Below are 26,145 nucleotides of genomic sequence, written 5' to 3' on the forward strand. Positions count from 1 at the left end.
GCGCAAGCTCACATCGTAGTAGAATGCGGATTTCGAAGCTAGTAAGAATAGCTAGCCAGTAAGCTAAAAACAAGCTTCGTGTTGTTAGGCTTCAAACGGGTAAAATGTCTAAAACGCACTCTCAGCCCCCGCCATCTTCGGCAGCGACGACCACCGGGGGACCCTCCTCGTCCTCTTCGTCTTCGCCCGCAGGGGGCTCGACATCTCCCGCAACCGTGTTGAACGTGCAGCCCGAGAAACCTCAACATTACACGTACGTAGCCAGTTAGCAGGATTAGCTATGTAAGTGTACACACAACCTCACGTGTAGCTGCATATACAAGACTACAGCTAAATTGTATTTGAAAAAAATGAGTGAGTGATAGACCTAATATTCTTTAAAATGACTGAACCAAGTCTATTAAGCGATAATGTGCTTGAGAACCGGAGCAGGTCTCGATAAGGAGGCCTAACGGTGCTTACTAACAGTAGCCATATCAGCACAAGCTTTGTGGCACAGACAATTAAAGTTCTGTATCCATGAATAAGTCTCACTGCTGTATAAGCTTAATGTTAGCTTAGTCACATTATACATTTACCTTTAGGAAGGAGAAGCTTGTCACAGTAGGAGAGAAAAAGATAGGTACAGACAGATGGGGATCCCTTGAAAAATAATCACTACACATAAGAATATTGAATGCACAGCTAATAAATGTGAATACAGTCTTGCTTGTTTCAGAAACTGTAAAATGCAGTAACACTTCCTGGAAAGATATTTCTTGTTGCCTCTCTCCTCCCCAGATATCTGAAGGAGTTCAGAACTGAGCAGTGCCCCCTGTTCGTACAGCATAAATGTACACAACACAGGCCTTTTTCCTGTTTCCACTGGCACTTCCTGAACCAGCGGCGCCGCAGACCCATCCGCAGACGGGACGGGACCTTTAACTACAGTCCAGATGTTTACTGTACCAAATATGATGAGGGAACAGGCACCTGCCCTGATGGAGATGAGTGAGTGCAACTGAGATTTCAGTTTTTCACAAGACTGCTTCACATCATGTTGGCATCACGAGCCCTTCAGTAGAGTTACATGTAGCAGAAACATCAGGACTTGTTTGAAGGGGAAGTGTTATTGTTGTTTTTAACACAGAATTGCATAACCTACCTACACTGTATCTGGGAAGAATATGATGGTGACTAGGTATGAGATTTTCACGGTACGATAGCCACCTCAGAAAATACCGCAATTCATGGTATTACAGAATTTATATTATCTGTCAGTATGATCCTTAAAAGACTTGAAAACAGAAGAGTTATCTTTGGTTGAACGAATGATTTATTGCTGTAACTGAAATTTGAACTCTTTTTGCTAATGGAGTCATACATAAAATGTCTTCACTTTAAAAAATAATTAAAATAAAAGGAAGAATCTCCATACAGTTGCATTTTGAAACTGCGCCTTGCACCTTGAAAGTGGTATATCGCTACAGCCCACATGGTGACTCATTGTGAAACGTCTGCACATCATCTCACTTTTTATTGTGCATGAAATTCTTGGCCCTTTGTTAGAAACCCCACAGACCTAGGTCTGTTGGTTTTCAGTAGCCTCTTTGACTATGAAAGGTTAATTTTTGCTGGTAACTAAAACCATTGTCCATGTTTCATTTCTATTGGGTGTAAGCTTTTACATTTAAATTCTGAATCGGTCAAGCGAATCACCAGAATGTGTGGAGCATTGCATGACAAAGAACCTTTGGGTGAAAGACATTTAAGCAGTGATTGAGGATACACCCTATCCACAATTACAGGTCAAGTTGAATACCTTAGATGAATGGTGCCTCGTGCATAATCTTCACAGTGAGCATTAGCATCAACTCAAACCACTTGATGAGTCTCTTTTAGACTGAAATGTGCTGAGCCGTTATGGTCTGTATGACACCCTCTCGGTGAAGACCACAGACAAGGGGAATGTAAATTTAAAGAATGGAGGGTCAAAGAGGACGCCTTTGATACATGCTAATGAACCACTTGGCAGAGTGCTAAGTGGACATTTCAAGCATTTCCTGTTTCAGCTCTTGTTACGAAATCCCTACTTGCAGAGGTAAAAAAAAACAAAAACAAAAAAAAAAACACCATTACACAGATGGGAAGAGTGCCAGTGTTTTGTGTATACTTCCTACTATTTACCTGAGAGGAAATGTATGTCTTCATGTTTTATCCATGTTTTTTTCTGTGCTCTAGATGCCCTTTTCTACATCGAACAGCAGGTGACACAGAACGGAGATACCACCTCCGCTACTATAAGACGGGATCATGTATACACGAAACAGATGCAAAAGGCCACTGCAGCAAAAACGGCTCCCACTGTGCCTTCGCACACGGATCACATGACCTGCGCAGCCCTGTTTATGATATCAGGTGCCAAAATAACCTAATTTTACCATGTAACCGAGCTACTTTGACATTTTATCAGTTTCTCTGTGTGTATTGGTGTTGTAGTTGTTTATAGAGTCTCTTTACGCTGTGAATTCCACAGAGAAGTGCAGGTAATGGAGTCTCAGGGAGGCTCCGGGCCCACAGAGGGAGGTGGAGGAGATGGACAGTCGGGTCAGGCAGCTAGTACAGCCCTCATAGAGAAGATCCTGAGTGAGGAACCACGCTGGCAAGGTGAATTTGTGTTACAGAACTTTTATGCTCCGACCTTTGCTTGCATTGTTTGTCCTGCATTGAAGATTTTTTGATGCCTGTCCTAAGAGGCTTTAGCCAGCGCCAAAGGAAAATCGCCAGCGCCAAAATCATGAGAATTGAGAAAAAAGATAGCAATTCAAAACCCCTCTGACTGTGTTTAATAGCAATTTATCAAACAACAAGCAGAACATAAACTTAAATATGACGTCTTTGATTTTAAACAGTCACTGATACTGACAAATGTGAGTGTTCCTTATTCCAAACATCACTCAGTATTGTGACATCAGGAATATTATTTATTTTGTTGACAGTTTTGATCTGGTTCCAGTGAGATATTATTGACATTAGATAGTGACTTTAGCCATTGTAAACATTACTGTTGCTGCTCGAGAGACATTTCGTTATATTTTTAAAAAAAAAAAAAAGTCTAATCCTGTTCTGAATGTATTCTGTTATAAAGTAATATAATCTTTAGAAAGCAATTATTTAGTAATGAAAAAGAACCGATGAGAGTATCGATAAGAGTAGTAATATCGATAAAATCTACATTATAATGTACCTAGACTCGTGCATAGTCACACCCAAAGGACCATTCTGAGGCAGGTAAAAAGCTGCCTTATGTTAAATTAATGCTGGTGCTGCATTAGAAGATGATGTGTTATCACGAGTGAAACATGAAATATGATCTTGGACGTCAAATTTGAGTAGCAGCTCCATGAGTTTGGGGGCTTATCAGGCAACAGAAAAACTTCACAGAGGTCAGTAATACCCTGAGACAGAATTTTACAACAAGAGTTATCACAGTGGCAACAACGTTATCTTTAATTGGGAGGTGATGTTAAAAATCAAATTACTAAGATTGTGATAGCTAAGCCAACTTTTTTGCTGGATGAACCTGAGTTAATTGTGCTGAAGCCCCCTGCTGTGTCACAGGACTGGCCTCATTCAACTGAAAGAGAGGGGTAGGTTTGGTCCAGACGTGGTCTTACTTTAAGGCTAAATTTGGTATTTTTCAGCCTGGTTTCTATTTTACCATGTTTTCATCGATAAGTGACTCATTTGAACAGCAAATTTTGAAACTGGTCCAGTATTGAGCAAGAGCCCTGCAGCCGACAGCAGCGAGACAGGCTGTGATGCAATAATGCAGGGCAATTGTTCAATTTATGGTCACCCAAAAAAAATTATTTTCACTAAAAGTGTAAAAGTGTTTGTTTTGCCACTGACGGACTGTTTTGCCAGATTGTTATTTTAAGCATGTGACAACATTTTGGAAAGGATCCCTACAGAGGTAGACCCTTCTGTTTAAGGGTGAGATCCTTTTTGTCTAACCGGAAACAGCCTAGAAATTGTCATTGTCAAACCCACCAGACACCATTTACATAAACAGTAATATTAATATGTATAGAGCCAGCATATTTTCACAACTAATTGGGTGAATTAAGTGTTAATTTCAACAAAACCAGAGTTGGTGATTGTTGCAACAGTGAAAAGAGGAACCAGGAAAGTTTGTGTGAGCTTTATTTTGTTTCTGTCTACTTTGGATGAAGTGTGTTTTCCTTTATAAAATTACAGTTTATTTAAATGGAGTCTGGTGATAGTGATTTCAGGGCTGTTTCTGGTTAAACAAAAAGGGTCTTACTCTTTGACAAAAAGGTCTATCTCTGTAGGGATCCTTTCCATAATGTTGTCAGACACTTAAAATATCAATCTGAGCCTGTCAGTGGCAAACACAGGCACTTTTATTGGACGTACTTTGACAGTATGCACATGTCCAGAGTAAGGATAGACCGATACATCGCCCGGCCGATATATCGGGTCGATATTTGAGTTTTTTTACATGTATCGGCATTGGCCGATACGCGCGTGGGTTCGCAGATTTATTTTTCCCTGGCACTTTTTTTCATTTGAAAGTATGTGGTTTAGTTGAACAAAGCTGTTGAATCTTACTGTGTACAGTAGTTGTTGTTTTATTTATACTTCAGCTTAAAATTTTTTTTATTTTATAAAGACATTACTGGAAGATTTAAGAGCACTGAACTCTTTTTTTTATTTGAATGTATAACAATAATAATAATAATATTCTACCTGTTCTACCTCAACTTTCCATCTTGTTTTAGTATTTTTTACTGTTCAATAAATGTTTCTTATTTTAAACTTGAGACCTGTAATATTTGTTATCATTGTGTCATTTTTTTGATGTAAATTGAGGGAGCAAAAGCAGTATCGGCCCCAAATATCGGCTCAAGAAAATCGGCAGTCCATAATCGGTCATCGGCTAAGGGTGATGGAAAAAAATCGGTATCGGCATCGGCATCGGCCCTAAAAAAATCCATATTGGTCTATCTCTAGTCCAGAGTGGTTACATTGCAGCCTGTTTTGCCGCTGGCGCCTGCAGCACTCTCGTTCAATACCAGGCTGATTTCAGAACTTGTTTCCATTAGTCACTTAAATACGAAAACAGGAAAAAAGGGGCCGGGTTGAAAAATACCGAAGTTACCCTTTAATCCTTTAAATGCAGTAAAAGAAAAACACAGTCTCACACCTCATTGTGTCCTTCTCTGTCTCTGTGTTTTAACTCCTTAGATAACAACTATGTGCTGTCCCACTACAAGACAGAACTCTGCAAGAAACCACCCCGTCTGTGCCGTCAAGGTTACGCCTGTCCGTACTACCACAACAGCAAAGACAGGAGACGCAGCCCGCACAAGCACAAATACAGGTGCTCCATCACATCATGTAGAAGGAAAACATTTAAAGATCATGGTGTTGTTTTTGCCTGTTTGTGGATGTGTTTAACAGAGTTGTTCATTCTTGCTGCCGCAGAGCGTTGCCATGTCCAGCTGTGAAACAGAGTGAGGAATGGGGGGATCCCAGTAAATGTGAGGGAGCAGAGGGATGTCAGTATTGCCACACGAGGACAGAACAGCAGTTTCACCCAGAGGTTTGTCTGTTTACGAGACCTTATGGAAATATTTACCAGAAATGACAGGAGGTTAATATCAACATGTTGATTTGTTATTTCATCACAGATCTATAAATCCACTAAGTGTAATGACATGCAGCAGTGTGGCAGCTGTCCCAGAGGGCCCTTCTGTGCCTTTGCTCATGTTGAAAGTAAGTCCCCACATGACTGTAAGCACCTCCTAACAGCTGATTGATGATTCATTTTACAATATAACATTATCTTTTGTTTTGTTATCTTTTTAAAAAAACCTCCTCCAGGGCCCTTTGTTCCAGACGAACCACCGTTCCCCACACCCAGCTCCCCTCCACCCCCCAGACCTCCAGACCCTCTTCCTGCCCAGGAAGCCTCTTCAAGTCCCAGCAGACACAACATGGGGTCTGGGCCTTCTTCTAGTTCTGTTTCAGACCCCTTCTCCCCACCTGCAGGGTCGTGTGTAGCGGAGCAGGGACTGCTGGGTAATGTTTTGTCTCTGTGTGAGGACATGAGTGGAAGAACAGAGCCTCTGTCTCCTTGGGCAGGAGAGGGAGGGTACGGCAGAGCACCGGGATTTGAGAGGGAGGATCAGGTGAGAAGGACAGCCTTTTTCCATCAAAATAAGCACGTAGGTTGCAGGTGGGGGAAGTAACTAGGCAATACGTTCCTTTTGAACCACAGGAACTTACCCCTCGGACTAGAAACCTTTTGAGGGACTTACTGCGTTTCAACCACAGGGACCAGGGTGTAAAATTAAGTTCCAGAAACATTATTTTACCCCCCAGAGAGTCCCTTATCAGGAAGGTGATCCATTCTGAAAGTACAGGAACTTTAGGGGTGGGTATTGTGGGCAGGGATGACGGTCACTGATTGGTCTAACACACACAGTGTGGTTGCTTCAACACATACACTTTATACAAACTTTGATTGATAACAATACAAGTACTGTGAGAAAAACTGAACGAGAGAAATAAAATGTTAATTTCTGATTGTTTCATTTCAGTTACTCTAAAACACAAATCTTAGCTCTTAGTTTCACTTTCCTCCTCCGCATTTCATTCATCGCAGCAATACTGTGAAGCAGTGAATGTTGTCGCAGTGAAACAAAACTGAAAGTATAATTTTTTACCAAGTGTTTTTTAGATGAAGCTTACTCCCCCTAAAGCCAAAAGCCAGCTGTTGTGGGGTTTTTTTTATCCATTGGAAAAGGGGCATAAAACAAAGGGACATATAGGCACTGTGAGATAATATTAAATCAAACAAAAGGAGAATCAGCTCTTGAATGATGTCATAGTTATTACATCCTGCATGTTTTCATGTTGTTATTCTTATATGTTTGTGGTTTCAGGCAAAGCAAAGGAGTTTTGCTCTTGAGCAACGCAACAGAGAATTGGCAACAGCACAAAGCAAACAGGTACAATTATAACCTCAAGCTGTTAATTAGATCTTGCTGCAGGAACACAAGCATAAACGCCTGTTTCTCCAAATACCACATTATTTATTTGTGTCCCTTCAGGATTTGTTAGTGTTTCTGCCTGTGGGAAGCCCTTTGAGTTTGTCCTCCAGCATCCCCTCCAGTCTGGCTGCCACGCCGCCCAGTCCCGCCCCTCTCGGACCCCCAGGATCCAGCATCTCCTCAGGCATGAACGCTAATGCCCTGCCCTTTTACCCCACCAGTGAGACTGTGGAGTCAGTTGTCGGTAAGTAAAGATATACAAAATTCTGAATCAAAGGTTCAAATCTAAAATGACTGTTAAGCTGATGATGGTGTGGTGTGGTATGTTTTACAGAGTCAGCCTTGGATGATCTCGACCTGAATGATTTTGGTGTGTCGGCGTTGGAGAGGAGCTTGGAGAGCAGCTCAGCTCTGCCCAATGTGGGAGTTATGCTGGGTATTTCAAAGACACAAGAACAAACACATAGATCTAATGACAATTTGAATATGGACACGACATTTAGCAATATGCATTTGTACATGAGCATAACTTCTAATTATTTGTCTCCCTTTTATAGGAGGTAGCCAGTTTCAGAGTTCTGCCCCGGTCAATATCCCAGGATCCTTTAGCAGCTCTGCACCTTTTAGCTCCCCGTCACCATCTCCCCCAATCAGGCCGCACACCTCACCGTTTTTTTCTACTCACCTGTCACAACCTGGCCAATCAGAAAGCACTTTCTTGGGACCATCTCATAGCTCTTTAGGTATGTGGAATTTCATCTAAGACATCAAGTGGTGCAGTGATAATATGATTTTGCTGATATTTATTCTTTTCTCTGTAGGTCTGAATGGTATGAGCACTAATATCTGGGAGCATTTTCCATCAGGCCAGGGCTCCCCTGGTACACCCCCCACCCTCCTGCCCTCTGGCCCCTGTGCAGAGACTTCCAGGCTCAAACAGGAGCTGGAGGAAGCTCACAGGGCACTGAAGCAGTGGGGTCACAGCTGGAGACACACAGCTCAGGTAGGTAGGTAGTGGGGCATGTGTGCATGAATGTTTGTGAAACAGCTGTTTGAGTTAGTGCGGTGAGCTGCATGATTTATTCATATTGCAGTGACTGGGGGAGTTAATTACAGTTTTGACTGGGTATTATGTATTCTGTCTCTCTCAGTCGTGGGCTGCGCTGAAGGCAGATGCAGAGGAGTCACGTGCCCATGCAGCACGGTTAACCATGGAAGCAGAGAGAGCCAGGCAAGCGGAGGAGGAGGCACAGAGACAGGCTTCTCTCCTGCAGGAGGCGCTAGAGAGCTTAAGGAGTGGAGAAAACCCCCATCTAGCACTGCATCAACTCCAGTTACTACACAGACTGCCTTTGGAGTCAGTCCTCAGTTTGCAGGCTCAACTCTGTAGCTGCTTACACGCTGTGGAACAGGTAATACCACAGACTCATAACAAGCATGATAGATCTAAACATGGCTCTTCTTTGTAGAATCTATGATTGTATGTGTCACTGTAACAAATCAGTGTTTGTTGGCATTTTTAAAGAATAATAGGTAGTTGATGAGGTAATACACAACAACTCATAATTCTCATAATCAGACTTAACTCCTTTTTTAAAATTAAGTAACAGTTATGGCAATTAAAGATATCAATAGATATATCATAGATATGGTTTTTGACTGGTTAGAATTCCAAGCCAGCATATCCACAATGTAACTTGAAATGGGACATTATAGTTCTACTTGTCACAGTTCTTTTGCAACATGTTGAAAGTTGGAAATTGTAGATATCAGTAATCACTATTCTTACAAGTGAAAAGGAGTTACTGATATAATGAAAACTATCCATACATCAGTTTTGACGTCTTAGTCTAAATGCAGTTTCTACATGTGAAAATATATTTGTAGCATGTCAAATTATTTTACAAATATCCTAAATTAACATTTCAACATGTAGAAAAGTAATTTCTGGTTGTAAAAACTAAATCACTCTTTGTCAGCGCTACTGATTAAATGTTAAAAGGGCATTGCCATAGTAATGTAGTGTGATTTTTTTTTTTTTTGTGTAACAGTGTAAAAAGTGTCAAAAATATTAACAAATGCCTATTGCGTGTTCCCAGAGCAAGTGTCACTTCTATTGTTTTCCGTTGTCATTCTTTTGCTGACGTTATTTTTAGGTTTCCTTTGCTCACACAATAATGGTGAACATCCAGCATGTCCAGTTTTAAAGGCTTGAATATTTTCCTCTGCGTTTCCCAAGGTGGTATACAGGAAACAGAGACAGTGCTGTGTGACGTGTGGAGAGCAGGGCTCAGTGTCCCTGCCCTGTGGCCATGGACTACAGTGTGAGAGCTGCTCCACCTCTACAGAGTGCCCGCTCTGCCCTGAACAGACCCTGGAGCAGCAGCTCTCTTGACCCTACAAACCCAATCGGACCACAACAGACCACCACAGATTCCAGACCAGTCAGTCCTGATTCCACAGATACCAGCCTTGGATCTCAACCGCCATCCAGAATTACGTCGAGGTCATTTTATAATGTGTTAACAACACAAGCGCCGGTCTGGTTTTGTATTTTTAAGATGACGTTTACTGATGAATGACCAGCGCAGGTCAGTAAGTGAAAGCTCTAAATGTGGAATTTAGGATTAACAACTTTTCTAGTGGTTACCCATGGAACACCAGTACTTTTTACTAGTTAATGCTCTTGACCAGCAACACTGTTCTATACCCCTGTTCTTGATTTGTGAAGATAACCTTTTAAAGACCTGCTGTTATTTCTTCTCTTATCGTAACTATGAAACATTTACATTTATAGCTGAAAATCATATTTTGACATGTTTTTAAAGCATAAGCCCACCCTAAAGAGTGTCATCTATCCATCTGGACAGCCTCAGTGTGATTTGCAGAAGTTTCAAGATGTTCACTGTCACCTTTGTACAACAGAAGTTAATTGCACTCAAAGCTCCAAAACATTTCATATGAAACTTAAACCATTAGGTCTCTTTCCAGAAATCAGGACAGTTACAGTTACTACAGTAACTAAGAGGTATTTCTACTAAGACACACTAACTGTATATGTCATATAGAACGAAGTACAGCAGTACTCATGGATGAGATGCATATGTGCACATATGTGAAGGTTGAACTACAGTGGTCTTTGTCCCCAGAGGTATTACTAATGCCTCTTTTCCACCAACATGGAACTGGTTCTGTTTGAGCATTTTGACCAAAAACAAACTGGTGCGGAACCCGAAAAGTTGGCTCACAGCTGAAAGCAAAAAATCGCAGGTTTTTCTTAACCTGAAATGCTAGCTGTGATGATCTGGCACCAATGAAGGAGTCAAGTGAGAAATTGTTGGGGGGGAGCAGGCAGTGGTCTTAGTAATAGTTGGCACATGCTTGTATTTTTGTATTAAATCAAATATCTGTGATACCAGAACAAAAGCTTGCATGTAATCAATGCAATCTACCACTTTGCTTTTACCCTTTACTTCCACTGTGTGTTGTGCATTGCCCTCTATTGTTGACACATCCTTGATTACAATAGTTTGGCTCAAAAGTGGTGGAAAAGCACCAGAATAGAATCCAGAATAGAACCAGTTCAAGAACCAGAGCTAACTTTTTGGAAAAGGGGTATAGGTAATGCTTGATGGCCAGGTAGTGTCACTCTGGTTCACTCTGCTGTGTGCTCACATCCAATTCAAGCTATCATAACTAACTGTGTAATTTCTGAAAAGAGGCAAATTTCGTTGTGTTGTGTGACAGCAAAGATCTCAAAACCTTCCAGATGGATGGATGACACGGCAGGTTAGCATTTAGCAGGGCTGTGAGCTTTCTTCAATATAATCAACAGGTCTGACTGAAAACACTTAAAGGGCATATTAAGCATCATCCAGACTATGATCCTACATTGCTTCAGCCAAAAGGGGGCCGATATACCAGTCTGCTGGTAGCGCTTGTCTAAATTATATTGAATTTCTTGTTTAATTTAGATTTTTTTTTCATGGTCAATTACTGAATAATAAATGAAAATATTTAAAAATGTAGAAATATTTGTTTAAATTTTACAACAGATGGCCTCTGTTAAAGCACTCAGGTTTTCTCTAATATTCTTCTACATAACAACTGGAAGAGGTAAGCATGTTAACACAGTCAAGGCAAAATGTACTCAACTTGTGTAGTCTTTGAAATTACATGTTTTTTAATTTTTATTTAAACGCTTTTCATGTTAACTTGAACATACAAACAACTTTTTGTTAAAATCGGCCCATTTTCTATGTTTAAAATCAATGTGCGACAGGTTTCTCTGCCAAAATTTTTACATTTGTAGTAATCTTTGACATTTCACAGTGTGTCAAATGTAGTCGAATATATATATATTATATATATATACACACATAGTTAAGTGATGTCATACTTATCTCTTGCACTGATTAGACAAAGCATCAGGAAGCAGACAGATATGTAAGGTGTATGAGGTTTAAAATGCAGGTGTGAAAGTGTTCATGATCACTGTGATGGTCTTTGGTAAACCCATGCTCGGCATACTGTCCACACACAACTCATCCAACACCAGTGTTTCTTTCTGAGTGGATTTTTCTTTGTTTTTGGTACAGATCATTAAAACAAATTGTATATTTTTGGAGGATGGAATTGTCTGCGTGTGTCTGTTACAGTTGAATCCCCTCCTGTGATTGTTTCTCTCTCTGTCTTCGCTTCTTCACATAGGCCTGAGCCTCTCGCTCCCCTCTCCTGGACTCCAGTAACTTCAGAATGCTGTCCTCTGGAAAATGTACAGAGAGACAAGTTTAGGATTTGCAGGATAGTGAGATTGGCACTTAGATTTGAATTTGCTAATTTTAAAATATGGATAAATGCAGCTTTAAGGTGGGTACTTGTTATGTCCTTGTCTTAAAGACCGCTTTATACATTGAAGTCCGTGTTTAATGAGATCAGTCATCAATCATATTACTTCACCACACAACTATTACCTTAAATGTGGGGTCAGATAGGGTTTAAAGGAATACTTCACCCCCACCCAGTCTGAGTTTGCCGTTGACTGCTCCAGTGGAGGCATGTCGCTGAGGTCTCTTCGAAGATTTAAGCAATGTGCTCATCTGCAGCTGTGACTGGGAAGAGCCTCTTCCTGTAGCTGTTGTTTTTGTGTGTGTACTTACGCATTTTGATTCATAGCAAACCATTTTCATTTAACTTCTTGGATAGGTCTTAAAACAGAGGACACAGAGTTAAGGGCATTCCTTACCTCTTTCCAGGCCTTTGATTTACCTGTCCCTGTCACACCACTACTAACAGAAGAAAATAAAACGCTTTTCTCAACCCCACTTCCCCTAAAATAACTTCAGTGTCAGCGTTGTAAAAGTTTTTCTTTTTTTCTTTCTCTCCCTTTCTTTTTTTGCTCCATGTTCATAGGTTGAAAGGATGCACCTATCCATAGTAATGATCACCTCCATATATATATATATCACTGGCTATTCATGGGCGGCGATGTATGCTAATTGCCGACTAGTGGAGGAAGCTTTCAATTTGCAGTTGATTGGCATTCATGAACATACACATATGTCTACGATCAAATCTGAGTTTACCGCGGCGTTCATGAATCCAGTGTAGGTTTTTAGTAGCCAAGGTTTTTTATGTGCAAATCTACACTCAGATTCACAAACATTTCATGAATGAGACCCAGTAATTTTACCCTGTTAAACACTGAAGCTTCTAGTCTACCACTGCCTCGATCAGTTAGTTTGTTTGTGTTATTGTGTGACTTTGGTGTTTTAAATGGCTAATTAATATAAAAGAAAAATTAAACCTGCTTCATTGGTCTTAATACCCACTGACGGATCGTACCATTAGGTTTAGGATGCATCAGAGGCAGTCGCATCTGAGCGGGGGTGGCGTCCTCTTTACCAACTCCTGGTATGTCCTTGAGGGCCAGGAAGGCCTCGCCTTCAAAGTCATCTGTCCTCAAGGTGTCGTGGTCCAGAACCGTCACCACCAGGCAAGCCCCTGGAGCCTGGCACTGATCCAGGGTTACCAGACTGTGACATGAGACAGAGATCAGAGGATGAAGATCAAGGGGGTCAAAAACAAATGGAAAGAGGATGGCTGTTCACTCTGGAGAATAACAACTGAAATGTGACATAGAATATTAACAAATATAAGACTAACAACTTACAATTCAAAGACCTCATCAAAAAGGGGGTTGAGATCACAGCTTTTGATCTGAGTGCAGCGAGGCTCTACCTCCCGAAAAACATGGTTAGGCTCCAGACACAGCTGCACAAAGGGATCGCTTAAACCTGGCAAAAGCATCAAAGCATTAGGCCGTCAGGAAAGGCTGCATAGCAATGTGCATTTCCTGTATATACCTATACCGCTGCAATTGTTCTGCATCTTCCTACCGTTAGAGTCCATTGGTAAGAGGTTGACTGCATTCAACACCTCAACTCTGAGTCTTTCGTCTGATCTCCTGTAGGATGTGAGGAGAGTGACTGCACCATATTTCTCTCCAATGTAATCCCTCTGTCGTGCACATAGGAGAAACAGAGAATGTTTGAACAACTAGCATGACCCTGTTGGAGCCTGAGAAGTGTTTATTGGAGACGCCTTCCTCACCTGCTCCCTTATTTTCTTTTCAAGGAACTTCTCCACAAGCTGCCAGCTGCTCAGAGAGTTGTGAGTCAGGTGGGATTTGAGAGCCTGGACACAGGAGAGAAGGATGAAATGTGAATGAAGCATATCATTAATGCAAGGGAAGTTGATTTGTATAGCATGTTTCATCCATGGTGACAATTCAAAGGGCTTTACATAAAACTACATAAAAGAACAGAGTATATATAAAGATTAAGAAGTATAAAATGCATATAACAAAAAAATGTATTTAAAAAAAAATGACACACACTTATGATCCAACGAAATGTTTACTTTAGTTACTCACTTTGTACTCATCGGAGTGGAGTGTACCCAGAGGGAGCCCATTGCCCCCAGCGTGGAAGCACTCCTCCAGACACTGAAATTCACACAACACAAAATAAAATGTAGCATGAAGCTAAGGCCCCCCAGTAAACCCCAACATATTGTTTATGCATACATTCAACTAGTGAGGTAAAAAATATTAATTAGCAAGCTTTAGAGGTGCTGATAGGTGGATTTATTTGACCCTTGGTAAGGGGCCAGGCTAGCTCTTTCCCTCTGCTTGTAGTGTTCATACTAAGGTAGGCTAAGTGAAAAGTGTTAAAGGCACGGGTGCAGATCTGATGACAAGTTTGGAGGGGACACAATCAGTTGTGATTTTTTTTTAATTGCACGCGTGCAAATCATGCCCACAGAGCGCTTGAGATTGCCAGCATATTTCATGATTTCATAGAGGCTCATCACCATCACCAATCAGAATCATATGCTTACCTTTACTGTTTATTTCTCTTAAACAGCCAGTAGTACATGGAACCAGCCATCACCCTCTTTTTCACTGCTTCGCTGTTAGTTAATGCTACTTCTAGTTTCAGGGTCTCAGGCATGTTATGTCCACTCACGTTCTCATCTCTCGCCTCTCACGGATTCCCATTTCTCCTCATCATCTTCCCTTTCTCCCAGTATATAGGACTACTGTATACATTTGTTCAATTTCAATCATTTAAGCTATTTAGAATTGGGGGGGACAATTTGTGTTTTTCAGAATTTGGGGGGGACATGTCCCCCCCCCGTCCCCCCCGGGATCTGCACCCATGGTTAAAGGCAATCTGGGCTTGGACATCATTTTCCAACGTTCATTCATTTTCCTCATACACACACATTTGGGTGCAACTATAAACCAGTTTATAATAATAGGCGGCAGTAGCTCAGTCCATAGGGACTTGGGTTGGGAACTAGAGGGTTCTTTATAATGTATATAATTGGAAGAGTGTTTAGGGACCTCAGTATGCAGAAATAATTTTGAAAGAAGGCAATGTTCCTTTTTCCCTCGTCAACATTTAGCACAGCTTTGGAGAATTATATGCCCCCTTCCTGACAAGATAATTAGTACCAATGGATGCTTTACGTCCTTTAGTTTAATATGATACCTGTGTCTTCACTGTAGCTTTTAAACTGAGCCTGATACAGCAGGTTTTATTTGCAAACATTAGTCTGTCTCACTTTTCACCTTCAGCTCAGCTTTCATGATAAAATGACATTTATTTATCATGTAAATACATATCAATTGTTTTGTCAGTGATATAAGTCAGTAAGTAAATTATTGTACTTGATCCAATTTAAAGGTCAACCATAGACATTTTCACCGCCTGGTGAAATATTGTCTTAGGTTTTAGATATTGTGATATTATGTTGTCCTTTCCTGCTTTTAATGGCTGCATTACAGTAAACTGATGTAATTTTCTGAAATGACCAGACTATTTAAGCTGTTTTATTATTTGCCTTTACCCATAGCATGGAGTAAAAATGTTACGGTGGTTACTTCTTTTTTCATATCTGTTACTTATTCAGTCTCTCTTACAAACTTGGTGCCACCTAATTTTGCACAATGTAGCAGTGCTGCTTTAGATGGAGATGGACAGTATTTTATGGCAGTGTGTCACTGTATCACGCCAGAAAAGTTTCCGTCACTGCCCATCAGAGCCAGTCGGAGCTGGAGCCGGGGGGGGGGGGGGGGGGGGGGGGCTTTTTGCCTTTAATTGAGAGGACAATGTGGAATGGGGAGAGAGAGAGTGGGGGGGGGGGGGGGGGGGTTGCAAGCCAGAATCGAACCTGTGACCGATGCAGTGAGGCAGTGCCTCTGTACATGGAGGAGGCTCTATCCACTACGCAACCGACGCCCCATAACTGATGTTTATATATTTAACATCTCATTGTCTAAATATTTTATGAAAGCACCAATTGTCAACCCTATAATACTGTTGCAATATCATTATCAAGGTATTTATTAAAAAATATTGTGATATTTGATTTTCTCCGTATGGCTCAGCCCTGCTTGGCTCTTCAAGTGGAATTCTTCTGAGCCGAACCACAACCTAATTTACTACATGACTTTACTACAATACTAGTATCTTCTGCCTTGGTAGTTGAGATAGCTGCACAGCTGAGGACTGACCTGCAGTGTATACAGCAGTCTCTGGCAGAACACCATGAGCCCTTCTTGCTGTGGATGCTTAGTAGCCCCCTGGTAGAGTATCTTCACTGAGTTATTCCACAATGGAGTCAGAAGACTGGACACGAGAGAAAAAACAGGTGAGGTGATGCAGAGTGAAACACTGGATTAAATCAACATGGAACCATCAGAGCAAGGCAATAATTATAATATAAATCTGATCCATAGTTAATTTTGTCAAAGTAAAACTTGCGTCTGCGACTAACCTGTTTTATTGGGGGTAAAAATGCACATGTTCTAAATATCGAGGGGAACTTGTTCCCTGCGTCCTCCTGTCCTCCCCAAAATCTATGCCTATGATTTAAATGTATTGAAAAGAAATTAATGTAGGACCCCTAGACTTCCTGGCAGATTTGGTCCCCGCCAGTGTTGACTCCATGGTTACAGCCCTGCATCAGAGCTCACAGTGAAAGATCTGTGACCTGTACGTACCTATTGAAGTTCTCTTGAACCAGGTTTTCATTCATATAGTGCAGCTCTTGCTCCAGGTAGCGCATCAAAGGCGATACAGCCTAAAAGAGAAGAGGCTGGCTATATCAGGCATACATTAAAAGGCATCTGTGTTTGTGTTACACTGGCAGTGACGGTCACCTACATCCTCTGTAGACTTGGAGGGAATCCTACGCCTGGTTGACATGCTTCGGACGTGAGTCTCAATGTCTGTGTTTAACTGGAAAGGCAGACAGAAGGCAGATGGAGAGATCATGTTGAAGGCTTCTCTTTAATCTACATCATTATTTTGTTTTAGTTCCAAGGATTTAGTGCTGATCAAATGTTGCACGTTAAATGTCACACCTTTTTCCCAAGAGTGTCTAAAGCGGAGCGAATCTCTCGGCCGAGGACACTCTGGGCTTGCTGTAGCTGCGAGGGCAGAGTGTTTTGGAACTGGCTCTCCCCTATCACATTTTGGGTCCGTTCTCGAAGCCCCGCCCAGTTCAGCTGCGTAGGTAGTTTGGTCAGCACTGACCGTAAGTGCTCCAAGTCATTCACCACCACACACAACTAGAGACAGAGAGAGGAGAAATATTTGACATGTGTATTATGTAGCATTAGAAATTTGTCATTTCTCCTTGCATGTCCTTACCATGTTGATGGCACTGCCGTGGTCGGAGTTCTCAGACAGGACCCTGACTCTCTCCTTCAGGATGTGACAGTAGTTCACCACAATCTTACACACATCCTGAAAACACACAGAAAGCAAAGGTAGACCAGAGACAGCAGTCCCATGCTCAGATAATCTGACCAGTAAAGTGTCTGTTTAGGACCATGTTAACAGCAGAATACTGTACCTCAGTGAGTTTAACCATGAGCATGAAGGCCTCCTCTGGGTCGGGCCAGGACAGCTGCTCCCACAGCTGGCAGATAGGTTGGATACATGCCACCAGGTCCACTGCTGAGGAGCTGTGTTTTATAGGCACGGCACCAGACTGCAGGGGCTGGAGCTAAGAGGAGAGTTGAAAACATATGACAATACTGCCTTTAGATGAAATTACCTATGTTTATCATAGTAATAAAGCACAAAGACATAATTTTTACCTGGTCTACCTGGACCGCCCTCTCCACCCTGTCCTGAGTTGTGCTGAACGCCTGGTTCAACCAGTAAGGCAGAGCCTCTCTGAAGCCCTCTTGAAAGTTTGTCAACTCAAGTAATCCTCTGAAACAACAGTAAGAACTTTTAACATTTTGATGTTCATTCAGTAGGCAGGGTGGGAGTGTTTGTGCTTGTAGCTGTATCTTGAAATGATTCACAATCTGCATTTCTCAGGAGGTATTGTTATGTGGGAAGATTGTGGACTAGGTCAACTAATATAAAAGTAGCTCAAAAAATGTATAAATTATGATTTGGTATAACAAAAAGCTAAGAACACTTGTAATAATTACCCACAATTAGTGGGCAGGCAGGTGAAATTGCAATTTAAAAGTATTGGAGAAACAGTTGAAATAATGAGATAATAGCAATGGATAAACAGTGGAAATATTAGCTTAAAGTAATGTAAAACAGGTGAACTATTAGCTAAAAGTGACGTTAGCTAAAAGTAACATTTATGGATAAACTGTTAGCTAAAATCAGGTAAAATAATTAGCTAAAAGTACTATATAAACAGGTGCATTAATTAGCATTTGGCCAGGCCTATAAGTTATGAATAAAAGGGTAACATAATTAGCTAAAAGTAACAAATAAACAGGTAACATAATTAGGCCAGTTAAAAGTAATGGATAAACAGGTGGAATAATTAGCGTCTAGCTAGGTCTATCGCTAATGAATAAAAGGGCAACATAATAAGCTAAACGTAACAGATAAACAGGTAAAATAATTAACTGAAAGTAACAGCCCTTAGCTAGCTTTAACTAATGAATAAAAGGGTAACATAATTAGCTAAAAGTAATTGATAAACAGGTGAATTTATTTGCGTTAAATAATGTATGAAAGGATATTATAATAAGCTTAAAGTAATGAATAAACAGGTGAAACATTTAGCGTTAGCTAAAGTAATGGATCAACAGGTGAAATAATTGACTAATTTTTATTAGATAATTAGGTTACATAACTGACATAGCTAAAAGTAAAAAAAATAAAAATAAAAAGTACGCAATTGAAATAATTAGCTAAAAGTAGCCTAATGAGTTCAACTGTTATTCAATAGTATCAATATCAAATACCAATTCAGCTGTATAAAAATATTGAAACAACATCCAATTTTATGTAGTGTTACTTAACATCCACTTTCAAAGCAGTTAAAATGAACATATCCGGGATGTGATGGTGGTGTAACATTAATATAAAGGTGCTGACCTCATCTGATAGGGAGGAGGATGTAATGGGATTGGAAATAACAGCCGTAGAATAAATTAAGGGGTGAATATGATCACTGACCTTTTCTGTAAGAAAGCCTTGTCTTTGTGGATGGCCTGCAGGCTCAGGTAAACAGGGAACAGGCTGTTGGCTAGAGTCTGCTCCATCTGACCCTCAATCAGGGATAAGGTTTCCCTCACTTCCTTTGCAAGCTATAGAGCAGAGAAGAGGTTAGACTGAAGCATACAACAGAAGTTTCTCAAGAAAACTGAAAGTTGAGGGCACACAAACAGTTCAATTTGCCACTTACCAGGGAGTCAAACTTCTTATAGACGACAGTAAACACATCCACTTGCACGGCACTATAATAATGAAGGAAAAAAAACAACAACACATTAATAATTTAATGATGAAAAGAATTGAAAATATTTCTCATGTAGTTTGGTTCCTGTGTTGAAAGCCACAGTTGTCTCTATTAAGTTTTTTGGACATTTTTGTGAGTACCATTAAACCCAACATGACTTCTTTTTTTTGTACCAGCCTAAAGCCCTGTTGTGCATTAAAACCCAGTTTGGTTTGGTTTGACATATCAGAGCAAGAAAAGCACAGGTGTAACTAATAGCGTTTACAATGGCCATTTTAGTGTCCAGGTGAGCCATTCCAGTCAGCCAGCAAACACAAAACCAGGACTCTGGAACCGACAAACCTAAATGTTATGCAGGCAAGATCAGTGTTTATTTATCACACCTGGTGACACCAAGTCAAAATGTCTGTCTATTAATGGAGATAAGTCAATGCTTGTACTTCCAGTAATCCAAACATCCCACTTTACCTGACAAATACCCTATTCCAGGCATCCTTGTTGTGTTTTATGTCTTCCTGCACTTCCCCAATCAACCTGGAGAGGGCGTTCACAATCTCTGACAGTTCCTGTGTATCAGTATGGTGCAAAAACAATATGACTTTAGTACTGTGAAATAATGGAGAAACCACATCATCCTCAGTTCCACAATGTGAGGGCTTTCATGATGTTGCTTACCTTTGTCATTGGCTGATGCAAACCCCTCTTGATGGTAAACCACTCCTGTGTACCTGTCTGATATACAAGTCAAATTATAAGTCATTAAAGACATATTATGATATACATACTGTTGGCAGTAATGTCATTTATATGGATACTGACCTGTATTGCATCGCCGACCTCATCATGTAACTCAAACTGAGCTGGGTTCAGTTTCTGAAACGCCTGAGTCTTACAGATCTGGACCAAGATCCTGAAAAAAAGAACATTCCTATATGGCTTACTCTTTTTAATTACAGCAGCTATGAATATATAAAGACAACCATGTGTACCTGAGCAGTGTGTGTAGTTTCGGAGTAGCACTGGGAGTTGGGGGGAAGATGTCTCTGTATTTGGCCACCAGACACAGCCCATACTGCAGGAAACCATGCAGAGAGTCCCCAAGTTCCTGTTTCTGTCAACAGAGTGCAACACCTTTCTCAATCCTTGTGTGCTTAGACAATACGTTCTGGCTTCTTTTTAACATTTTGTTAAAGGAAGCAGGAAAATGAGGCATAAAAGAGCTTATACTTATCGAGTTTTTAGGGAAACAGAAACATGTAAACATAACTTTAATTATGTTTTGTATGTAAAATCCTTTTCTACAAGAAACTAATAAAATGTCAAATAAATGTAGTAAAGTTAAAAGTACAATATTTGCCTCTATATTTTTTACTTTCCATCACCGACAATGCAGTGAGCATTTCTACCTGTTGGTATGGCAGCTCCTGCTGATGCCAGTGGTACTCTATACTGGTTAGCTGTTGGAGCAGCACAGACGAGTCCACCTCTAAACTCTGGTACAGCTTGCTGTAGGCCACCCACTTCCTGTCAAGGTCAAAACATCCACACATTTACTAAGAAATACAACTGAAAGACTACATGGCATGCGTCATTCCAGTGTTAACAAAGAGCTAGACTACACGTTACTGCTATCATTATATCAGTACAAATATTTTTGGATATTCATTGGTGAGTGTATATAAAATAAAACTTTGTCAGAATGTGAATGCAATAACTTTACATAAAAACCTTTGAAGAGACAGTTGACACCAAAATCAAAAATACTTCCTCTTCCCTGTAGTGCTATTCATCAATCTAGATTGTTGTGGTGCGAGTTCCTAAGTGTTGGAGATATCAGCCATAGAGATGTCTGCCTTCTCTCCAAGATAGTGGAAGTACCAAAAAATGCCTTTGAAAAACTCAAGTGCAATGTCTCTTTCCAGAAATCATGACTTGGTTACTCAAGATAAACCACACATGTTGTTGTGAGGAGTTTTACGTAGGAACTATTTTCTTTCTACTGAGCAAAACCCGCCAACCGTATCCCTGCACATAAGGAAGTGTGCATCTACTCATGAAAGGCTTGTGCTCGTGGTAGCGCAAGATGTAAACGTTAATGGCGTCCTCCTCGGCTGAGCTATTAGCTGGCTCAGTGGTGCTAGGTGACAAGCAGTGGATGAACACTTCCTTCTGTGCAGTGATGTGGTTGGCGAATATAGTTCACTAGAGAGAAAATAATTCCTACATGTAAATGCTCACAACAAGGTCTGTGGATTATCTTGAGTAACCAGGTCATGATATGTGAAAACAGACATTGCTTTTGAGCTTTTCACACGAATATTTGGGGGCTTTGAGCACCACAAGTGCCACCTCGTTCCATTATATGAGAGAAGGCAGACATCTCTACAGCCGAAATCTCCAACACACAGCTACTCACCTTTAAAATTTGTGTGGGATATTTAATTCAGACAGTAGAACTTTGAAGTAATATGTTTCTATCACCTTATACAATATTACGGAAGGCTGATAAATTATAATAATTAATGGTGAAATGTATTATACAGCAAAAATTTTGTGCATTTATTAACATGGATATGTGTCTGTTTTTTGAGTGCATCAATTCCCTTCAGTGTGTGTAAGGCTCCAGATCTGGTCTGCTAGATGTTAACATGGTGCTTACGCCAGGTCCTGAAGAAAAGGTGAGAGGTCATTCTGAGTAGCGTAAAGCTCCAGCAGAATCTGAGCCTCGCCACACAGTGCCCCTTTCCAGGGAGCAGAACTCTAAGAGAGACCAAACAAGATGGTAGAGTTAAGAGGAAAGAAAGAAAAGTAAGTGATTTACAACTAGATGGGATGTGTGTGCTTGTCCTTTACCTGTTGCTTGGAGATGTAAGCCTGAACAAACTGCTGCAGAATCCCACAGTAGTTGATGTAAGCATTACGACCAGCACTCAGTGTCCCGTCTCTCTGTCAGACACAAAACACAAATCCAGTTTATAAAAATTGTTCCAAACTGAACTATATGCATACAGTTAAGCACATTATTGTCATATCCTATGCCCAATTGTTTTTCATAGTTAAACACTGGTGTCATTAATTTCACTTGAGGCCATAAATCCCAATTCCTCCTCCAGATGCAACACTTGGCACTGTATTGGTGCACATCTTTTAATTTATTCTAACAGATGTTTCCATGCATAAATGTAATGCATGCAATGTGTTATGGGATGTGAATGCACTTTTTACCGCTTTATGGATGAACTTGAGATTCAGGTGGCACTGGCCGCGGTCAGGATATGTCTCTGTTCTGGGCTCCAGATTGTACCAGTTGTCTTCAGTACAGTGGAGATCCTAAGGAGAGATGACACAAATGAGTATTCAGCTGGGAAGACAGACAAGAGTAACAAAGCAGAGATAAGAACAAGAACATTTAGTACCTGTAGTTTAAGGACCACATTTCCCAAAAAGTCATCTGTGCCCTTCTCCTTTTTGGCCTCCTTGATCATCCTAAACAGGTACAAGTAGAAAAGTTCACCTGCTATGCTTGGTCATCTGTTTGTGTGTGAGTCACAGAGAGAGCGTGATACCTTCGTAAACTATTAAAGTTGGTTTTGATCTCCTCTAGTTTCTGAGTGAGTGAAACCTCTTCGTCCTTATCCCTGCAACAGGAAAAGCACTGGTGAGATGATTGTAATGAAGAAGATTTCAAAGCAGAAACAGTGGAGCTCTGGATGTTTTCCTCACCACATCTCGAGGTGGAAGCTGGCACCGACGATGTCTCCAAACTCTCTAAACCAAAAGGAAAGAAAATATATAAGAAAAAGAAATTTCAACCTTGCTCACCTGGCATAAATACACACATTTAGACTCACAGTACAAAGGTTTGGTTCCAGATAGGGTTCAGAGTCTGCTTCTTTATTTCTGACTGGTAGATTTTGTCATCGGATACAGCATCCTTTACAATAGATTTACAGGGTTTGGCTCTGGACTGGCGTGTTCGGCTCTCTGCTTCGTCCTCCATTATGGTCAGCAGGCAGTATGGGTCACTGAAACCTGTTCAACACACATGAGATCGGCAGTAGACTTAAATCATACAGCATGGTGACATGTAACAAAATTTAGAGATAAAATGTCCACATGAAAACATAAAGTTACCTGAAACACAACATAAAATGTAATCTTAAAGGGACAGTTCACCCCCGAATTATATATTTTTTTCTCTTACCTGTAGTGCTGTTTATCAATCTAGTATTGTTTTGGTGTGAGTTACTGAGTGTTAAAGATATCGATAGTAGAGATGCCTGCCTTCCCTCCAATTTAATGGAAAATTAGATGGCACTCAGCTTGTGGTGCTCAAAGCTCCAAAAAATACATCTGAAAAACTCAACAGCAATGTGTCTTTACAGAAATCATGACCCAGTTATTCAATATAATCCACAGATTTGTTGTGAGCAGTTTCATGTAGGACCTAACTACACCCAGCAACCAAATCACTGCACAGATGGAAGCATGCATCTACTGCTAGCTCACTTAGCACGACTGAGCTAGGTAAAGTTACAGCTCAAACGAGGAGGATGGCATTAATGCCCACATCTCGTGTTCACCCTGCAGGAGGCGTGCATCTACTCATGGACAAGAGGCTTGAGCTCCTGAGACTGTGAGTAGGCTACTAAACATTAATGGCATCTATCTCAGCTGAGGTGTGATGTTAGCTAGCTCAGTGGTGCTGGATATGCTAGCAGTAGATTCACTTTCTTAGCAAAGAAAAATAGTTCCTACATGAACCCATCACAATTTTAGTTTAGCATGTTAGCATGCTAACATTTGCTAATAAGTACTGCACACAAAGTTCAGCTGAAGCTGATGGCGATGTTATTAGTTTTGCAGGTAGGCCTGTCTGGTTAAAAACCAACAGGTTGGACAAATATGGATTTTGGTCTATGATGACACTAGAGGCAAAAATCAGTATTATTCAACTGCAATAACTCAGAGGGGAACATGAATGTTGGTACCAAAATTCAATGGCAATCCATCCATTAGTTGTTGAGACATGTCACTGTATGTAATTCTAGTGGTGACAGGTGAAAAATGAGCGGTCATCAAACTACTAAGGTTAGATTTCCAGGGAACCATGAATGTCTGCACCAGATTTTGTGCCAATCCACTGAGTAGATGTTGAGATAATTCATAAGTGAAAACTCTGAGCTGCTGGTGGCCCCAGATGAAAAGTCAGAGGATCACCAACGTCATTAGGATCCATTCAAGCTCACCAGTGACGTCTTTTCCGAGGATTCCCTTGGCTTCCTTCACAGTGGCCATGAGGCAGTATACTGGGGGCTGTAAAGGTCAGATAGTTATTTAGATAATATAGCCGCCTCAGACATGCAGATGACATCATTTCTGCCACTGGTAAACTAAATGGAAGGTGGTGGAAAGTTAAGAATGCTATAAATACATATAAGGGGTCTCTAAAGGCGCATTCATTGGAACAAACATGCTGACTTCCTTTTCTCACCTCTGTGCTCTGCACTTTCTCTGTCAGGCTTTTGTGTTCCGACTCTGTCATAGTGAAAGCCTGGTAGATAGGACAGATGGAACGAGAGAAAACAACAAACTGTTATCAGTCATGCACCAACACAGCAGCAGAGTTATGTGTTACGTGTGAAGCCAAAGTGTTTACCTCCATAATGTACTGGTGGAGCTGGCTGTCTGTGAAGACCTCAGTTGATGACGGTTTACCCATCTTATGAGCGATGGTGTACAACAGCTCCTTGTACAGAGGCTTCAGCTTTAAAAAGAAACATACCCAGTGAAAACATGGTTGGAAAAAAAAAACTTTTGTGTCAAGTAAAGCACATAAATACTGATACCTCCTGCTCCTTGTGTCTCCGCGCTTTCTCTTCTGGGTTTAGGTCTTCCTTGAAATCCTAAAGGAGAAGAGCAGGACATTTTGTCCATGATTGTGTCGAAAGCATGATATAAATTAAATATTCTGGGGTGTAATTTGAGGTATTTTAAGGTCATAGAGTGTCGCCTACCCTCCTGTCTCGTGATTTCCTCGTCAACCCGAGTTTACGTACAGGGGACGACTAACAAGAGAAAGACAGAAAAAAAGATCAAAATCAGCCATTGCAAAACATATCCTTAACAGACCATATCAGTGACTTCACATGCTGTTGCCCATTTATCATAAATACGTTACATTACAGTTGACTATTTTCCAAATCATGCTGCTGTGTTAATGTCTTTTCCCTGTTTCGAAACAGCCGTTGGTTTCCATTCATTTCCATTCAGAATACAATTTAGTTCATAGACTCTTGAAACTTGATTGAGTTAGATAATCCACCAGATCAGGATGTTACCAGCCCATTAAATGGCCCTTATCTGTGCTTATAAGCCTCATAGGTATGAGTCAGAAGGAGCTACTGGTAGGTTCAAAGGGCTTTATCAGCCTATTCAATGGCTGTTGCCAGTTCATTAGGTTTTGCTCTTACTTTCCTTAGGTTTAGGCCCCAAAACAATGTGGTCAGGTTTAGAAGAAGATCATAATTTGGCGTAAATGTTGGGCCTCGGACTCCTGGGTGAAAGTCCAGGCCCTTTCATGGGAAAGCCCTATCTTGAGGCCCGTTTCCACCGCAGGAACTTCAGGGTAATTTTACGGGGCCGGGGCCACTGGTGTGTGTCTCCACCGCAGGAACCACCCCTGAAGGACAGAGTTCCGGAACTTTTACGGGGCTAAACAAGTCCCTGCCTCGGAGTAGGTACTCAGAACGGCCCTGAAAGACTCCTGGCTGGGGCCTGGGGATTA

At 40.9% G+C, this 26,145-nt stretch overlaps 2 protein-coding genes across 3 annotated transcripts in view; one reads left to right on the plus strand and one right to left on the minus strand.

Moving 5' to 3' along the window:
• Positions 1 to 11,691, plus strand: unk (unk zinc finger). Of its 2 annotated transcripts, none has more exons than XM_033611932.2 (15): positions 1 to 253; positions 781 to 990; positions 2,221 to 2,397; positions 2,516 to 2,646; positions 5,251 to 5,386; positions 5,491 to 5,608; positions 5,697 to 5,781; positions 5,890 to 6,197; positions 6,954 to 7,019; positions 7,122 to 7,305; positions 7,396 to 7,497; positions 7,619 to 7,804; positions 7,883 to 8,068; positions 8,213 to 8,473; positions 9,301 to 11,691. In XM_033611932.2, the coding sequence occupies exons 1-14, from the start codon at positions 105 to 107 to the stop codon at positions 8,449 to 8,451; spliced, it is 2,277 nt and encodes a 758-aa protein (XP_033467823.1). In that variant the 5' UTR covers positions 1 to 104; the 3' UTR covers positions 8,452 to 8,473; positions 9,301 to 11,691. The 2 variants fall into 2 exon arrangements, with proteins under 2 accessions (XP_033467823.1, XP_033467822.1); XM_033611931.2 differs by having other exon boundaries at positions 7,883 to 8,064.
• Positions 11,220 to 26,145, minus strand: part of unc13d (unc-13 homolog D (C. elegans)) — a 17,802-nt gene continuing 2,876 nt past the window's right edge. Inside the window, exons 3-34 of the mRNA XM_033611929.2 lie at positions 25,376 to 25,426; positions 25,208 to 25,264; positions 25,018 to 25,125; positions 24,853 to 24,912; positions 24,608 to 24,674; positions 23,210 to 23,390; positions 23,082 to 23,126; positions 22,925 to 22,996; positions 22,775 to 22,844; positions 22,584 to 22,688; positions 22,212 to 22,304; positions 22,018 to 22,118; positions 20,765 to 20,882; positions 20,348 to 20,469; positions 20,178 to 20,268; positions 20,034 to 20,090; positions 19,827 to 19,924; positions 19,305 to 19,356; positions 19,076 to 19,206; positions 17,737 to 17,854; positions 17,490 to 17,642; positions 17,285 to 17,380; positions 16,996 to 17,202; positions 16,796 to 16,870; positions 16,633 to 16,712; positions 16,144 to 16,258; positions 13,996 to 14,067; positions 13,674 to 13,757; positions 13,460 to 13,580; positions 13,234 to 13,357; positions 12,906 to 13,096; positions 11,220 to 11,826 (exon numbers count right to left, since the gene is read on the minus strand). Coding sequence (XP_033467820.1) covers positions 11,714 to 11,826; positions 12,906 to 13,096; positions 13,234 to 13,357; positions 13,460 to 13,580; positions 13,674 to 13,757; positions 13,996 to 14,067; positions 16,144 to 16,258; positions 16,633 to 16,712; positions 16,796 to 16,870; positions 16,996 to 17,202; positions 17,285 to 17,380; positions 17,490 to 17,642; positions 17,737 to 17,854; positions 19,076 to 19,206; positions 19,305 to 19,356; positions 19,827 to 19,924; positions 20,034 to 20,090; positions 20,178 to 20,268; positions 20,348 to 20,469; positions 20,765 to 20,882; positions 22,018 to 22,118; positions 22,212 to 22,304; positions 22,584 to 22,688; positions 22,775 to 22,844; positions 22,925 to 22,996; positions 23,082 to 23,126; positions 23,210 to 23,390; positions 24,608 to 24,674; positions 24,853 to 24,912; positions 25,018 to 25,125; positions 25,208 to 25,264; positions 25,376 to 25,426 — 3,228 coding nt within the window. The 3' untranslated portion in view covers positions 11,220 to 11,713. The remainder of the gene's footprint in view (positions 11,827 to 12,905; positions 13,097 to 13,233; positions 13,358 to 13,459; positions 13,581 to 13,673; positions 13,758 to 13,995; positions 14,068 to 16,143; positions 16,259 to 16,632; positions 16,713 to 16,795; positions 16,871 to 16,995; positions 17,203 to 17,284; positions 17,381 to 17,489; positions 17,643 to 17,736; positions 17,855 to 19,075; positions 19,207 to 19,304; positions 19,357 to 19,826; positions 19,925 to 20,033; positions 20,091 to 20,177; positions 20,269 to 20,347; positions 20,470 to 20,764; positions 20,883 to 22,017; positions 22,119 to 22,211; positions 22,305 to 22,583; positions 22,689 to 22,774; positions 22,845 to 22,924; positions 22,997 to 23,081; positions 23,127 to 23,209; positions 23,391 to 24,607; positions 24,675 to 24,852; positions 24,913 to 25,017; positions 25,126 to 25,207; positions 25,265 to 25,375; positions 25,427 to 26,145) is intronic.

The sequence above is a fragment of the Epinephelus lanceolatus genome, chromosome 21 (genome assembly GCF_041903045.1).
Source record: "Epinephelus lanceolatus isolate andai-2023 chromosome 21, ASM4190304v1, whole genome shotgun sequence".
NCBI lineage: Eukaryota > Metazoa > Chordata > Actinopteri > Perciformes > Serranidae > Epinephelus > Epinephelus lanceolatus.

Excerpts from the sequence above, each read along its gene's own strand:
- unk (XM_033611931.2), top strand. The coding sequence starts at position 105 with ATGTCTAAAACGCACTCTCAGCCCCCGCCATCTTCGGCAGCGACGACC. Across the intron at positions 991-2,220 it reads ACCTGCCCTGATGGAGATGA|ATGCCCTTTTCTACATCGAA; the intron begins GTGAGTGCAACT and ends TCTGTGCTCTAG. Across the intron at positions 7,805-7,882 it reads ACCATCTCATAGCTCTTTAG|GTCTGAATGGTATGAGCACT; the intron begins GTATGTGGAATT and ends TTTTCTCTGTAG.